This window comes from Camelus dromedarius, chromosome 23 (assembly GCF_036321535.1).
Source record: "Camelus dromedarius isolate mCamDro1 chromosome 23, mCamDro1.pat, whole genome shotgun sequence".
Classification (NCBI taxonomy): Eukaryota; Metazoa; Chordata; class Mammalia; order Artiodactyla; family Camelidae; genus Camelus; species Camelus dromedarius.
This window is the reverse complement of record NC_087458.1, coordinates 12,114,828-12,131,199: the sequence shown is the minus strand read 5'-3', so window position 1 is coordinate 12,131,199 and position 16,372 is coordinate 12,114,828. Positions and strand designations below refer to the sequence as shown.

The window sequence follows — 16,372 nt, the reverse complement described above, 5'->3', positions numbered from 1 at the left end:
ATCTCTCTGTTTAACAAATTATCCTGGGTATTTTGAACTTTGGGCACAAAAACTTTGGGCATCATGATTTAGATGACAAAAGAAGTGGCTAAACTGCTCTGTAAGAAAAGAACATTCTGAGTTGTGAGAAGAGAGACAAGAAAATCCAACATGATAGTGGGAGGCCAAAGCTGGGAGTAGAATGTTGGCCACTTAGAACACAGATGTCCCTCAAAAATCCCCAAGGGAATCAAGATGGAAAAAACATTAGTTCACAGCTGGCCAATACTCCTGTTAAGAGTTATGAAAGCTGAGGAAATTACAAAAAGCCTTTTTAAAGGCATCTGAGAGCTACAAAAGCAACACAGATTGGAACTAAAATTAAGGACAGCGAGAATCTTTCAAAGGAGAGCTGAGATATGCAGCTGCCTTCTCCTAGGGTATCTGCTGATCTAGGGTAAAGGCCAGTGGAAGGGAATCTGAGCTTGGTCCAGGCAGGAGGACAGAGAAGCCAAGCCAGCAGAGCTTCTGTTGGTCACCTGTGGCTAAAACAACAAGATTAGGACTCAGAGTAATCTCAAACACACAGCTGGTTCCCCTCCTCAAAACAGCCTAACTTCCAAAGCTGCTCTGAGAAAAAGATAAATCAAAACCTTCTGAAAAACAGAGAACTTTCCATAATCGCTCGGTGTTTAGAAGAGGAACACTGGCCAAGGTAGGCCCTGAGGACACGGAACACCAGCAGAGATTGAGAATCCAAGTTAGGCCCACAGCAGAGAAATGAGTGGAGCTTTCAGCTTGTGTATGTGTGTGTGGGGGGGGGGGGGGGTAGGATTTCAGGAGGACTTGATAACCCCGAACTTAAGGGTGTGAGTTTCTAGAGTGAGTGAACCCACTGAGTGCCCAGATTAGTGACTGAAAACAGATCCATATCACGTCATTATGGAATTTCAGATACTAAAGGTAAGAAGAGACCCCAAATGCTTCCAGAGAAAGTGGCAAAAAAAAAAAAAAAAAAGACTGGGAATCAGAATGGCAATGGACCTCTCAACAGTAATGCTGAAACAGTAGAGCAATGCCTTCAAATTTTAGAGAGAAATTGATTTTCAATCAGAAATTCTATACATAGACAAGCTACAAATCAGTGTGAGGTTTCTAGATGGAGACAACCCTACTCAGGTAGGCATGTAAAGGTTGGTATGTACTGCTCATTAAGGCTAGAGTGACCATCTGTCTAGCTATAATACATATTACTTTTAACATATACAACAAATTACAGTTCTGAAGGAAATTAGCAGTAACAGGAAATACGTCTGCTTATGAATAAAGTATATTTGCATTTTGAATGTATGTTCAGATACTCTTACGTAATGAGATGTATCTTACCATGGAATGATGCACTTGTTGCCATGATATATTTCAGCTAACTGCTGAAGCTTCAGGATACGCTCTGCTTGAATCTGGAAAAGTGTCTTATGGGATGGCAAACCAACATCATACATTCCCTTGGGATATGCAACACCGAGTCTCGTCCCCTGCCCACCAGCTAGAAGAAGAACTGCCACTTTGTTCTGAGAAATCTGGAAAAGTCCTAAAAAAGAAAATACCCGTATCACAAAACCTCTTATAATTCAGCACTTTAGGATTGTACATACAAAGGAGGCTGCAGAGAGTCACCCTATCTGCGTAAGGCATAAAGAACAAGGAATCCACATGTAATCACAGATGATCTCCTTAATAAAAATATTTTTGTTAAAAAATTAAATGTATATAACCCAACTGAACACCAAACAATGCATAAAATATTTTAATGAATTTTTTTCTGATAAGGTTGGAAGGCAAAGACCAAGAGATGTTACAAATGTTTTACAAGTACTTGACAACTTTTTAGATGTGACAAGTCAAGAAAAAGACAGGATAAGTGAAGATCCCTAGGTTTCAGGAGGAATGATGATGGTATTAAATTACCTCCAGCCTATCAATCAATCAACAATAAATAATTAATCAATGAGCATGCAAACAGACTAGACAAGCTACCATCCAGTAATGTAAAGAAAAGAAACTCTGAGCTGGGAACTCAGTGTAGTACAACGGTCAAGAAGCCAGGCTCTGAAGTCAGGATACCCTGGTTTGAAATCCAACTCAACTGAATGAACTTAGAGGATTTGCCTGCAAAAGGGCATTAGGAGATTTTGTGGGATGATGGAAATGTTACGTCTTGACTGCAGTGGTAGTTACATGGGTTTATAAATTTGTTCAAAACTCATAAACTAGTGCATTTTATTGTATGTAATTATTAATAAATGTTTAATAAATTAATAATTTTTTTAAAGTGGGCAATCAACTGCAGCTCAGAAGGATGTGAAACTCAGAGTTTTTTTGTTGCTGACTTATTCCTGCTCTTGGGAAGCCTGTCAGTTTTCACCAGCTGAATATTCAGCAATAAGTAATAACCAAACATAATGCTTGAATAAAAACATTCTTTGGATCAAAATAAATTCTAGATGGATTTAAGACCCAAATGCAAACAAATGAAAACTGTAAGTGTTATTAAAAGACAGAGACTCTCAATCTGGATTAAAAAAAAATCTTGCTATATATCATTTCTAACAAGAGATACGTCATCACTCTAAGGTGGACAGTTTCAGTACCAGAAGACAGAGCAGCCTGTGAGAAGAGGCAACATAGAAACTGGGTTTCTGGGAAGCTAGAAAAGCTGTAAAAGGTCAGATGAAACAAAGCAATGGTTGATGGGTTTTGTTCTATTTTCTGAATTTCACACATCCATTAAAATTCTCAGAAATTCTGTGAACTAAGCAGGCCATTACCCACAATTATAGGCCAAGTCAGGGGGGCAGTGGTGGCCAGTAACAATCATTATTATTTTTTATATCTTTTAGGTAATGCGGGTTTGTGCAATTTACCAACTTTGTGCTTTATGTGTTCTTGATATACTAGGCTTTCCTAAAGCTAATATACTAGCACATCATAAACTTAAACATGCTAAACCGATCCATTATAGAGTCAGGACTGGGACAGCTCTGACTCTACAATCCATCTTCATTAGTAAGTACGCATAGCCAAGGATGTTATGCAGCAACTCTCTAGCAACTATTTCAATCAAAAAAATTTAAAAGTGTATTAGATATTTCCACAATTTTTACCTTTGATATGAAGCTAACCTTAGCTACCTGAGAATTTTCTCTTCTTACTTCACTGTGCTTTACCAGATTTGGGATGTTAGACCCCAAAATAGTAACTGTAACCTGAGAGGTAGGTAGGTATAAAATTCCCCCATTTTAGATGGTAACAGGCTCAGAAGAGTTCAGGGCCTTGCCCAAGGTCACACAGCTAGTAAGTGTGAATCAGGGTTAGAATCCGAGTCTGGAGTCTTCGCCAGCACCACACTGCCTCCAGCAGCCTCTTATCACACCTAAACAGTTAATAGACAGAGTACAGCAGCATAATTTTTAGGGGTGCAAACTTTCCTTCCTATTTTCTTCTCACCCTTTTCTTCTCTTTCCCCTGGAATTCACGAGAATGCTATGCTGCCTCTTCTCATCTATCTTACCATCACCCTACATGGAAAAGCTGCTGAGCTGGGAAGAGCCCACATTCTCCAAAAGTTGCCGAACACCGAGTTTCTCACAGCATTCCAGCTGTGTGGGGCCCTGAAACAAGCCCCATAACCACCATGTAACAAAGCCTGGCTGAGATGAAGCAATCTGAAGGGAGCAGGGAGCCACATATAAAGCAGTTCTGAAAACTGTTTTACATTTGGTTATTCCCTGAGTTATCAAAGAAGCCATGGTTTCTAGGAAATAAATTTAATTCTGCTGTCACTGACCGAATGAGCATAATTTTAAAATACCAGTCCACAACCCCTTAGCTAAACCCATGAGTCAGATGTTTCAGAATGCAGAACTCTTCAAAATTTAGAAAAGGAATATAGCACATCTACAGTATGCTATATTTTACCCCAGCAGATCTGAGACAGTACCTTATAATCACATTACATGAGATAAAGTTTATCAGTACACTCATGTTTGCTCAGGTTGGTTTGTACCATTCTAGAACGGCAGATAAATAACTTCAGCCCGTCCGGACTCTCACATACCACCAAAGGTGTCAGAATCAAAAATATTTCTAAACACATTCCCAAAGAGGCCCAGATAAATATTCTGGACACAGAGGTCTTTGTTCTTTCCACACTATTTATTTTCTTCATAGACCACATGTGTCTTAAGTTGTTTTACTGTTAATGTGGCTGTAGTCATCCTGCCTGACTTCCTTCTTTTACCTTCAGTCCAAAGGTAAGTTATTTAGTGCCCTTACCTGTAAAGGTAAGAGTCAACTCCATGTCTCAGCTCCTGCTCACCTGAAGGCCACCCAACACCAAGAAGCACTTTCCATGGATCCTGACTAATTATCTAAATGTCACTGTATAATCTCTTCTCTTTCATGGATCAGTTTCCTAAACTACCACTTCATTCCAGATTTCCAAATTTTTCCATTTTAAAGCTTTGCCAACCAGCAGCTCGTCGGGCCTTAATTCTTTATTCAAATAAATGGCACGTGTTTGTTTCCTAAGGTGCTGTCTGCCACACTTTCTCCAATTCTTCTTTCCATCTATGGACCTGATAACCCATCCGATCACCATGCCTGCCAGGTGTACGTTTCCAGCCAGATATGCATTTACAGCTCATCTCCACCTAGCCACAACTATTTCAGTGAATTATAACACCATCTGTAAATATTTGTGATTAAAGGGTTTCTGCATTAACTTCTTCCTGCTTATGCATCTCACTTACGAGCAGAGAGGGGAAAACAAGAGGAAAGAAAGCAGTCCCTAGAGTATTAAAGCCAGCTGCAATTCAAGAACCAAACGCAGCTACAGCTGTCGTTACCAATATCAGACCGTGTGTACACTGGCTAAAGTGTTCATCCACTTCATCTGTGTTACTTCAATAAAACTGCAATGTTTATTGAAAGTATCTAACACATAAATTAGTATCTATCTTGCAAGGACAGAGAAAATACTGCTAGAAATTAAGTGAGCCAATAAAAGTCAGTAAGCCTTTTAGTTACACAGTAACAATACATGATGCCAAACTGTATTTGCCATAACATAAATTTTACTCAGGCAGCACTACACCTATCTGGAAAACATTAAGTGATTAGAAAGTACTTAATCCACGAAACAATTAGGAATTCACTAACGTCTATCCCAAAACTTCTGCAGAAACATGAAAAAAAAAAAATCGTGAAAAGTACATCACTATACCATCCTTTCTGTCTTTTCACTATAGGACACAAGAGTTAATAACTTTCCTACAAAGGTCAAGACCTGACACACACAACATCAGAGGTTTAAAAAAAAAAACAGATCAAGCTGTTTCCAGGGCTGGTACATCTCTCTCCTTGGAGAGCCTCTCATGGGTCAGCTGCTTCCTGGATAGCTTCCTGCTTGGACTAGTTCCTCTCATACATACTCTGACCTGGACACGTGCCTGAAACAAGCAGGATGGCATAGGTGCTTTGGAAGCAGAGCACTGCCAGAACTTTCCATCTGAATCGTCAGCACTCCACGGCAAGGAGTGGGGTAAAACAGGCTATTCAATTGGTGGAAATAGAGGAAGACTACTCAAGAAAGTTAGAGGGGGGTATTTCAAGCGTTTAATTTTTAATCACATTTTATAGGTGAAACTATTATTTATTTGATAGATTAATTATTTCCCCAAAACATTAAGCACAAAAAGCAGACTAATAAGGGAAATTTCTATTTAAACAGGTGTTAGATATAGAGGATTATTGGGAACTGCATTAGGTGTGACAATGGTATTGTGGTTAGTAAGAGAATGTCCTTACACTTAGACACGCATACTGAACTTTAGGAGGGTAAAAGTAACATGATGTTTGAGATTCGCCTTAAAATACTAGAGGAGAGAAAAATAAAAGAAAAAGAAGGATAGGTGAAGCAAAATTAGCAAAATTTGGCAATTATTTCATTAAAGTGATGCGTATGTGGGAGTTCATTATACTATTTTTGTCTCCAAATATCTGTTTCCAAACATGCTTGAAATTTTTCATAATAACATATCCTCAAGCAGGCTAAAAATTACACATAAATGATAATTCTAATGTGCGTATGTAAAAAAATACTATAAAATGTTACTAGTGATTATTTATCTCTGGTTTGTGAGATAGCAGAGATTTATATTTTTTCTTTAATAATTTTTAGTATTTTCCAATTTCTCTAAAACAAGCATCTGTTACTATTAAAATAAAACATATCTATTTAGAAATATCACTGCACTAGATTTCAGAAAATGTAGAGGAGATAAAGTTATAACCCATTTACTTTTCTACCACAATGCGATATAGTAGAGCAGCACCATTAAGATTATTTTTTAAAATGAGACCACAGGCAAAAAAAAAAAAAAAAGGCTAATACTGAATACTAATTTGTTATTACAAAATAGAAGATTGTTGTGTTCAATTTAAGCATGCATTTATAAAGAATGGGACTTTTTTTTATTAAGCTAATGTATTTTCCCAGTGTGAGTATCTTTACCAAAACTGTATTCTCATCAAAGCTTCTGAATTACTTCCCTTTCACGACCTCAGTTTTGTAAGACAGATCATTTTTCTTCAGTTCTTCAGTTCTTCTTCCACATCACATTTTCTACAACTGGCCAGAACATTTATAATTAAATTAAAACAAGCTCCCTCTCCACAAAGAGCAGTCATCACTTACGTATTTAGCCTTCGTCAATCATTTTCCACCCTAGGTGTTAAACTATCTAACGTCAGTATCCACCAGACACTTTGAAACTATGGTACAATGCTTCTATTTCCCCTGTCCTGGGGTGGTGTCGGGGTGGGTGGGGGGCTGCCTTTGATTCAATTATCAGGATCTACTCTCTGAAATACAGCATCACGATCTTTGCAATGCAATTTCTTTCCTTTGATGACTTACTTCAGAAACTACATTTTGTTATGTATTTGCCCACACGTGGCAGTTTCCAGCTAAGTGAAAAGTATACAACGTCAGTTACAAAGTCTCCTCCTCCACCCTTACTGTTTAAGCCACAAATAAATGTTGTTCCCTGGATGACGAGCCAAAAGGAAGTTTGCTTTGCACCTTCTTATACTAGACTTGCTTGTAATAGTTCTGGATTTTAGTTTAAATGAAGTCATAAATGTGGACTAGTTCCACAGATTCCAACAAAAAGGGCATAAGGAAGACCTGAATTATAGGAAGCCTTGACTGTTGCTCATGGTCCCCATTATATAAAGTCAAAGCTTTGGCTTTCCATAATAGTTAGTTTGAAGACTTTATTCTCATAAAATCACAAGGAGAAACAGAGGCAGCTGGGAGACCAGAGGGTAAGAAGAGGCCTGTGTGGTGGCTTTGGGTCTGGAGTCATAGCTTTTTTTTGGAAACCCAGGGAAGGAGGGAAGGATTCATGAATCCAAAGTTAGTGGGGGTCATAGTATCGCTCTAGTTCTCCACTCAGAAGGATCCTTCTGGAAGTCACTCTCTCCCATCTTAGGGGCAGAGCCCTACTCTAAGTGAGAAGCTAGGTTAGCTACTACCAAGCATTTTAAATCGAAAAGGGCCTTCCTTGAAGATTATCTAATTATTTTCAGTGTTTTTAATCTCCAGCCCCTTTTAAATGAAACCACATGTCAGAGGTTTATTTATTTGTGTGTCAGATACATAAAACAGGTCAGAGAAGAACTGCTCCCAGAGTGGGAAGATGAAGGGTCACTTAAGACCTGCCTGTTTAGTGTCCGTTCCCCTGGCCCTACGTCAGACAGTTTCACCAGCAGCCGAAACCCTAGAGGTCTCTGGAACACAGTTTGGAGGTCAGTAAATCTGTAAGCCCAGAGAAAGATATGGGGACCATGGCAGAGAAGAGGGCTGGTAATGGCAGTAATGTTTCTTTTTTTGTGGGGTGCAGGGAGTGCCAAAGAGCGAAAGACAGAATAAAAATAGCCATAGTGTGGTGCAAATAGACCACAAATTACAACTGTAACCCTATGCAAATCTGTAAAAGTAAACATGTATACAATCAAGTACTAGGTGGCAATGTGGGCAAATAAAAACACAGATTTGATGAGGTTATGAGCAATCCCTCTACAGTATTTCTGTTACTTTGATATTATTTTGCAATAAAGTAATTTTTTTAAAAAAGAAAGAAAAGTATCAGTCCAGTCTGTTCATTCTACAGCTGAGGCAATGAGGTCCAGATTAGACAAGGAGCGTGTGCCGCAATATTTAGTCACTTTTACTTACAGAGTAGTAGATCATAAAAACCACAGCTCTTAACCCCACCAGAAAAGCTGCATTTTAGCTATTTGGCCATTCTCAAAAACACTCATTAGCACTAGTTATGGGGGCAGATTTTATGATATGCTGTAGAGGAAAAAGCTTTGAGGCAATTCAATAAACATTTACCGACCAACTGCAGAACCCTGTTCTAAATGCTGTGCGACACCCAGGCTCCGAGGACACGGGCTGCTCTGTAAGAGCTCACGATGTAATGATGAAGACAGACATAGACAACTCTTTTCATAAGAAAAATGAAACAAAAGTGTGGACAAAGACTCCAACTTGGGACAATGAAAAAAAGGAGATGGACTAAACAGTGTGTGTGGTGAACCTCAGAGAATGAGGCTAAGTTCCCCAAGCGGCAGAGCCACAGCACTGCACGACCCAGCGCACGGCCTCACAAAGTGACCCGGCTACACAGAGAAGGGGCAAAGGCCAGAGTCCGCTGAGGAAGAGCATGAGCAAAGGCAGGAAAGGCGTAATGTATTTACTATGTTCAGAGAAAGGCGAGTTATGTGGTCCAGCTGAAAGGTGTGGGGCAGGAGTGGAGAGAAATAGAAGAAAAAGACTGGAAATACAGGCTTTTAGAGAAGCCAGCATAAACTGAAACATTTCGCTTTTGCTTCAGGAAGGGAACGCTAATAAAACATGGAAATTGAGCAAGGAAAGAGACAAGGGGCAAACTATGACTTGAATGAGAAGAGCCGTGAATCAGGCACCAGAAGTGAAAAGAGGGACTGGTTATGGGAGCCACCCCAGCGTCTTGGGCCCACAATCTGTCACTCTCAGATCAGTCACCTGGTTTACGGTTGCATGGGAGTCAAAATATTAATGACACGATGCAGTTACTTGAACGGTTTTAGTATCTCTCCTAATTAACTGGAGGACAAATCTTCCCATGCTCAGTACCTTCACTTTCCCAGGCCTGCAGCTGATCCTGATCCCGGGTAGCGCTGCCCAACACCTCTCGAGGGACAGGTTCCATCCGTGCATCCACCTTTTCTTGCTGAGAAGACTGGTTAAATCCTTCAATGGCCTTTTGGAAAAAGAAGTTCAGCTCCTCAAAGTTCATGGCCTGGAGCTCCGCATAAAGTTCTACCTGTTGGGCATCTTCCAGCTCATTCCAGAAGCGTAGCAGGTGCTCTTGCCCAGCTTTGGACAACCTGAGTTTGAGGTCATTAACATTCATAATGCTCCAGTAGCCAAGGTTTGTGAAAACAGGGGTGTAACTTCCGTACCTGTAAACCTAAAAGAGAAAAGGAATCAACAGCAGGTCTAATTTCAACCTCAAAACCTGAGAACCTGAGATTTCTTTCCTGTTAAAAATAAGTACATTAAAAAAAAAAAAACTTGATGTTAAGGATATTCTCTGACTTCCCATCATGATACTTGTAAGAGATCAAACTTGTAAGATGATGCTAATTAGCATTATATACCAGGCACCGCACCAAGTACTTAACCTACGTGGTCTCATTTAATTTTCAACAATTCTACTACATAAATACGACCATCATCGCTTTACAGTAGAGGAGACTGAGGCACAGTTAGGGAAGCAACCTGGCCAGCTGGCGGAGCTGGGATGTGAATGCAGGTGGTCTGATTCCAGGGCTCACACCCTAACTACCAAACTTAGTTGCTCCTGTACCCCTCCTCTGACCACTAAGCTACTACTGAAAGAACACTCGGCTGCTTAATATTCTAACCTTTCTCCTTTACCTCTAAAGACAGAAAGAATTCAGAGTACAACAAAATCCACAATACAGGCTCACCTGTAATCATTAAAAAATACACTTTGTTTCAACAGCAACTTCTGCAAAGAAGCAATAAAATATGCCCACTGTCTTTACTAAGAATTAAACCCAAGCAATGCACACATAGTAATCAGTGGATAAGACAATGCTTTTTTAACAGCATTCCATGATAATACAGCAAAATGTTAAGCTGCACAGTAATAAAAAAAAAAAAAACATAAGAGAATGAGGAAACATTTAATCTATTCCCCTAATACAGATAAATGCAAGAGAAGAAAGGTGTTGTCTAGGAAGAGTTCACAAAGGAAGTATGATCTAGCTGTGGCTCAAGGGTTGAGCAGATTACGTAGATAAGATTAGGACATAAGAAGACACTGGTGGCCACGAGAGGTAAACATGTATGGGATGGAGAGTCGTAAGAAAGTTTTATGTAGAAGGTTGGGAAACGATGTAGGGCAGGGCTAAACCATGAAAAGCCTTGAAAACTAAGCAAAGGAATTTAGACCTAACAGAAGTAACAGGAAGCCAACAGAGACTATTCAATGGGGCAGTGCCGCCTCGCTTTAGAGAGATGAGCGAAAGGAGTGATGGCACAAAACAGGTTGTAAGGAGGGGACAACTAGCAGCGGGAAAGCAAGGTAAAAGACAACTACAGCTGTGAAAAACCAAAGGTCTGAACCCGATTTGTTGCAGTGGAAACAAGAGTGAAATGGATAAATTTGAGGGACACTGTAAAGAATCATCCCTGCCTGCGTTGTAACATAGCTTAGACATAAAGGGAACAGGAAAAGCAGGTAGCAAAGAAACAGCCAACTATCTTCTCCTACCGTAAGACCAGTGGAACGTAATGTACTGGGTAGTTCAGAGCTAAATTCCAGGGTTCAGCAGAACTACTTAATTTCCCTGTGCTTCAGTTTCCTCACCTATAAAATGGGATTAATACTACCACCTACCTCGGGGCTCACAGTCTTTAAGGCACTAGCCAGCTGAGACTCCCTTTGCCTAGCAAAGCAATAAAGCTGTTCTTTTCTATCCTCCCCCCACCCCAAAAATGATAATAATACCTACCTCATCAGGACTATTAAAACATCAAACACTATTAACAAACTCAGGTTAAGAGAACCTGCATCTGGGTTTCCCTGAGATGTCAACGACCACTCAGGCTGCGCTATTCTAATTGCTTTATAGATAGCTGTTCATTTAATCCTGAAAACAACTCTTAAGGCACTGTTATTGGAATTACTTTAGAGAGGAAGAAATTGAGCCACAGAGATAACTTGTCCAAGGTCCAAAACTAGTAAAGTGATAGAGCTAGGATTCAAACCCCGATAGCCTGGCTCCCAAATTTATGCTCTTAACCTCCATGCTATACTGCTTTCCAGAAGAAAGAAGACTCTGTTATCTCCGTGCGCATGTGTGTGCATGTGTGTAAAAGACAGGGGTGGCAAGAGAAAGACAGAGAAACACGCAATTTGTACTTCTTTTATTCAGAAATACAGACACAACTGATGCGCTGGTAACAGATTCATTTTGCAAAAATAAGTTCATAAGCCAACAGAATGGAGAAAGGAAGAAAATGTACAGGACATGGAGAAGAGGAACTTTACGGGTTGAACCAGATATAACTACCTCTGTGCCACAAAAATAGGACTATTTTCCCCATTACTTCTGGTAAGATGTGTGTATGTATGCAGAATGGTAAGCAGTAGCGAATAAGACAATTAGACTAGTAATTTTTATTTTGACAATCAATGTGTGAAAAAGTTGAAGGTCTCTAGAAATTATGGCAAAACTTGGTATACGCCCATAGCCTAATGCATCTGTCAAAAATAATGACATATTTGGTAATAGTCCGCCAACAGTGAACAGTCCAATAGTTAAATATATCTTTATTAGAATTTAAATTCCAGTATAAAAGAAATCCAGTATTTCCCCCTCCTTTTCTGGCTTCCTTCCTGCTCCTATCTCTGCTGCTATAAGATGCCCCACAAATTGATAAGCAAACCTCTTAGAGCTTTTGAAAAATAGTCTTGAGGATGAGCCATAACCATTGAATCCTATAAATGCTTCACGAGCATAGCCTATGAAGTCTTTTTTAGCCTCAGCTAAGTGAGCCAACTCCTTGATAGTGAAGGAATTGAAACTGCCTTCAGTTCCCTACAAAGTCTTTGGTCCACACCTACAGAATTTCACCTGAAAATCCTTAAACTAAGGGCACTACTTAATGACACATCCATATTACCATAATCATTATTACTTAATTTCAGATTTCGTAAGCCAAATACAAATAAATATAGCATAGCGTCAGGCCAAACTTAATAAAATCTTCAGGAAACCATATGTTCAGCACATGTGTGCTCTCAACCCTCCAATTCCATCCTTCTGCTTGGCCACGCCAGGGGAAACCCAAAAATTTCAATCCTCTCCCATTACCAGTATTAAAACAAGACAAAAGAAAACAAAGTGGCTAGTAGGTTTTGTCTCACCCTCAGGTCCCCACAGATACCTTCAATCCTTCACGTCAACGCTTTCAGATTCTTTTCCTCCTATACTCAAGGTACCCCAACTCGCTCCCACTGGACAGTTCCAACGACCACTTGTCCCCACTGTAGGACCCCGGAGCTTGGCATAACTGTTCGCAAGGCCCTAGACAGAGAACCTCAAGGCCCCCATCCCAAGACCAGGTGAGGCCCCGCTGCCAACTGCTTGACAAATCTTATTCCAGACACTACCCCTAACCTTCTCCTCCCCAAAGCCGCCAGCCCATCTGGGGCGCCCTCATCCCAGCACTCCCAGCGGGGTCGCCGAGAAGAGGCGCCGCGGGGCGCACGGAGTGCGGTGTGGGTGTGCAGCCGGGCTCCTCGCCCCGTGCCAGGCTGCCGGCTCCATGCACGTACGTGCGCCGCGTGTCCACGTCTGCGCGCGTGGCCGGGGAAGCGTGTGCGTGGCGGCACCAGGACCCCACCCGCCCCGGGTCCCGGGTCCCGCCGTCTCCTCCAGGGTGACGGGGAAGGAGACAGCGACTGGGCTGGGAGCCCCTCACCTCCCCCGGCGCGACCACAGCTCCTCTCAGCTCCGGCTCCTTCGGCGCGGCCACTCATAGGCGTCCCACGCCCGCTCCGAATATATACACCCTCATCCGGGGGGCCAGGGCGGCGGGGCGGGCCGGGAGCTGGGGCCGGGGGGAGCGCCAGCCCCGGCCACCCCGCCCCTCTGTCGCCGCGACGAGTGGCTGCTCGCGCGGGGAGGAGCCCAAACCGCCCGCCCCGACACGTCAGCGCCCCGAGCGCGAGCGACGAGGCGCGCGCTGAGAGGGGCGCGGGGCGGGGCGGGGCGGGGCGGGACCTACGCGCCCGTCATTCTCCGGTCCAATGGGGACGGCTCTGGGCGGCTCCGCCCCCCCAGGGCCCCCGTGGGCCGGGAGGTGTGTCCTTTGCGTCCGCTGGGAGGGGCGAGGCCCGATCTCCGCGAAGGTACCTGGGCCGGGTCCGAAGAGTGCTGACGTCACTGTGTTGTACCGCGAGGTGCCGTCCCGCGGCTTAGTTATCGCCATGGCCCAGCGTCTCGGGTGACCCCAGTTTTACAGAAACCGACCGTAGAGTTGAGCGAGGAGCTGTGTCATCCGGGTGGGGATTTCCGACCGCCCACACGGACGGTTGCGAAAGCGCGGCGGCCCGGGGGGCGGACCCGGTTCAACCTCTGACCTTGGGCCAGTTATTTCGTTTCGAGTTGTCCAGATGGGCGGGGCCCAGACCCTCTTTCTGTTTTACGGTGTTTCAGTTCCCAAGCACGCGAAGCCAGGTCCACTTACTTTTGCACAAATAGGCACAGACACACCAAAAAGAAAACAGAGGAAATGCAAGCAAAGGGATCAGGTAACCTGAGGAAATGAAAAGCGCGCCAGTGAGACCGAGGCTGGGTGTCAGCTTTGCGTGGCTGTGGACTTAACCTCTCTGGGCCTCGGTATTCTGCACGAAAATGGTGGTTGGACTGGTTGACCTCCAAGGCTGTTGCAGCGCCACTGTTTATAATTGGGCAATTATGTATTACCATGTTACCTTGTGTGGATGTGTACGTGCCGATTATATGCTCGACACTGTGCCCTAAAAGCTGTTTTTACAGTTAACGTTGCGTGGCACTTGGCACAGTTTTTGCAAGAAGTCCAACATGTTGAAATACCCAAAACATTTAGATTTAACAAAACACCTGACAAGGAGTTTAGGTGCCTCAGGCATTTAGGTGTCTTTCTTATATCTTCTTGAGTACAAGGAAGGGCCTTTTAATTTTCTTTATCAATTTTTAAATCATTCACAGGATTAAGTAACAGGAAAATGTACACTGTGTAAATAATGCTGGTAAGTATACATTCAGGAGGTTGAATACCTTTCATGATCCCAGAATGTCATCCATTTGAAAGATTTATAGTGTAGTGGTTAACAGCATGGGATCTGAAGACAGAGTTCCAGTTGCTTTATTGTTTGGGATCTTTAGCAAGTTAATTTAACTCTTATGCATCAGTGTTCTCATATGTAACATACAGACAATAATAAAAATGCCCCTTAGGGTTCTTGTGAGGGTTAGACCAGTCAATACAAGGACAGAATGTAGAACAGAGTAAATACTAAGTAAATTTTAATTGTTCTTCTGTGACTGCATATACTATGTCAGGCACTGTTCTGGGTCCTGGATACTTTGATACACTGATCATAATCTGGAAAACCTTTTGTTGTTTGGACTCCTGATACTATAAAGATCCTCTCTCGAAGTTCTCCTAATAACTGAGAACAAAATCACTCCCATTAATGTTGGCAAGGTCCCACTTAAAGGGACCTAGAAGCCTGCCCACGATAATGTAACTGAATATAGCTTTGTGACCTTTAAAGAAGGGAAGAGAGTTTAAGACAGTTGCTTTCTAAAAATATACTGATACTGATTGTTATTCTTCTACATTTCTACTCCCTAAGATAGAAATATATGAAAATTTAGAAAAATTCGAACTAGAACAGATTGAAAATCACAGTTCAGCCCTTACAAGCTGTGTGTCATTTAACCTCTCTAAACGCCAATTTCCTCTTTTATAAAATGAAGATAATACCTACCTCACATGGGTGTAGTGAAATTTAAATGAGAAAGAATCTAGAATAATGTCTGGAGTATTATAGGCATTCTGTAAATCTTATATGAATGAATGAATGAATGAATAAGGAAAAAATAATTATTAAAGAGTTCATTAAAGAAAAAAGAACTGGGCTCAACACAAGTGTTTTCAATGAAGTATTATAAAATCAAATTTTTACTTTTACCATTTGTGCTAATTTTTTTTCTAGTTACTAGACAAAAGAAGGGCCATAATCTCATCTTACTAGGAAAATATACAGAAACTTCTTACACTAAAGAGTTATTTCTGTCTTTTAAAATATTCTTATATAGTCTTGTAAAAGCTAATGGCAGAGAAAGCAAGAATGCTCATTATCCATGATTATTTAACATTACACTGAAGATACCTGCTAATGCAATTAGACAAGAGAAATTGTAAGAGGCTTAAGAATTCGAAAAGAATCAGTAGAACTACCTTGAATTTCAAATAACATGAGAGTACCTGGAAAACTCTAGAGAATCAATATGACTTAACTCAAACTATGAGAATCAATGATAAGACTAAATCATAAAAGATTTCGCAAGGTAGCAGGTTATAAAATGAACAGACAGAAGTCAATCGTTTTCGTATACATAAGCAATAACTAGAAGACATGATAGGGAAAATTTCATTTACCATAGCAACAAAGAAAATTAAATAATTAGGAATAACTCTAATACAAAATGTGCAAAACCTATATAAAGAAAGCTGTAAAACACTCCTACAAGAAAGCCACAATAAATACTTGATCAAATGGAAAAATGCCTCTTATTAATGTATAAATTACACTCCTTGTTAAATTATAAATTTATAAATTAGACAAGTTGATACTAAAGTGCTCATGGAAAAAGAAACATGAAAGAATAGCTAGGAAAACACTGAAAAGATAAAAACTACAATAAGAAGTCTTCCTACCAGATTGTAAAATATTCTATGAAGCCTCTAATAATTAAGACAAATGGTACTGGCACATGAATAGGCAGACAAATGGAATATAGACAGTCCAAAACAGGCCCAAGTACTTTATCATAAAGGTGGCATCTCAAACCACTGGAGCAAAAAATCAACTTTTTAGTAAATAGGTAGCCACTTAGAAAAATATAAAACTAGATTTATACTGATAGGAACCGAACAGTCAGGACAAGGCAGGTAGGGGAATGAAGAATT

At 41.1% G+C, this 16,372-nt stretch overlaps 1 protein-coding gene across 6 annotated transcripts in view; it reads right to left on the bottom strand.

The window, feature by feature from the left end:
• The window catches only part of UAP1 (UDP-N-acetylglucosamine pyrophosphorylase 1), a 30,010-nt gene extending 16,306 nt beyond the window's left edge, over positions 1–13,704 (bottom strand). For 3 of the 6 annotated variants that reach the window (XM_031435882.2, XM_031435884.2, XM_010984418.3), the window contains exons 1-3: positions 13,112–13,249; positions 9,227–9,563; positions 1,366–1,570 (exon numbers count right to left, since the gene is read on the bottom strand). In XM_031435882.2, the coding sequence (XP_031291742.1) occupies positions 1,366–1,570; positions 9,227–9,506 (485 nt within the window). In that variant the 5' untranslated portion in view covers positions 9,507–9,563; positions 13,112–13,249. Of the gene's footprint in view, positions 1–1,365; positions 1,571–9,226; positions 9,564–12,574; positions 12,765–13,111; positions 13,293–13,545 lie in introns of those variants that run through there. The other 3 variants (XM_031435883.2, XM_064477942.1, XM_064477943.1) reach the window with 3 other exon arrangements.
• Positions 13,705–16,372: the final 2,668 nt, after the last annotated feature.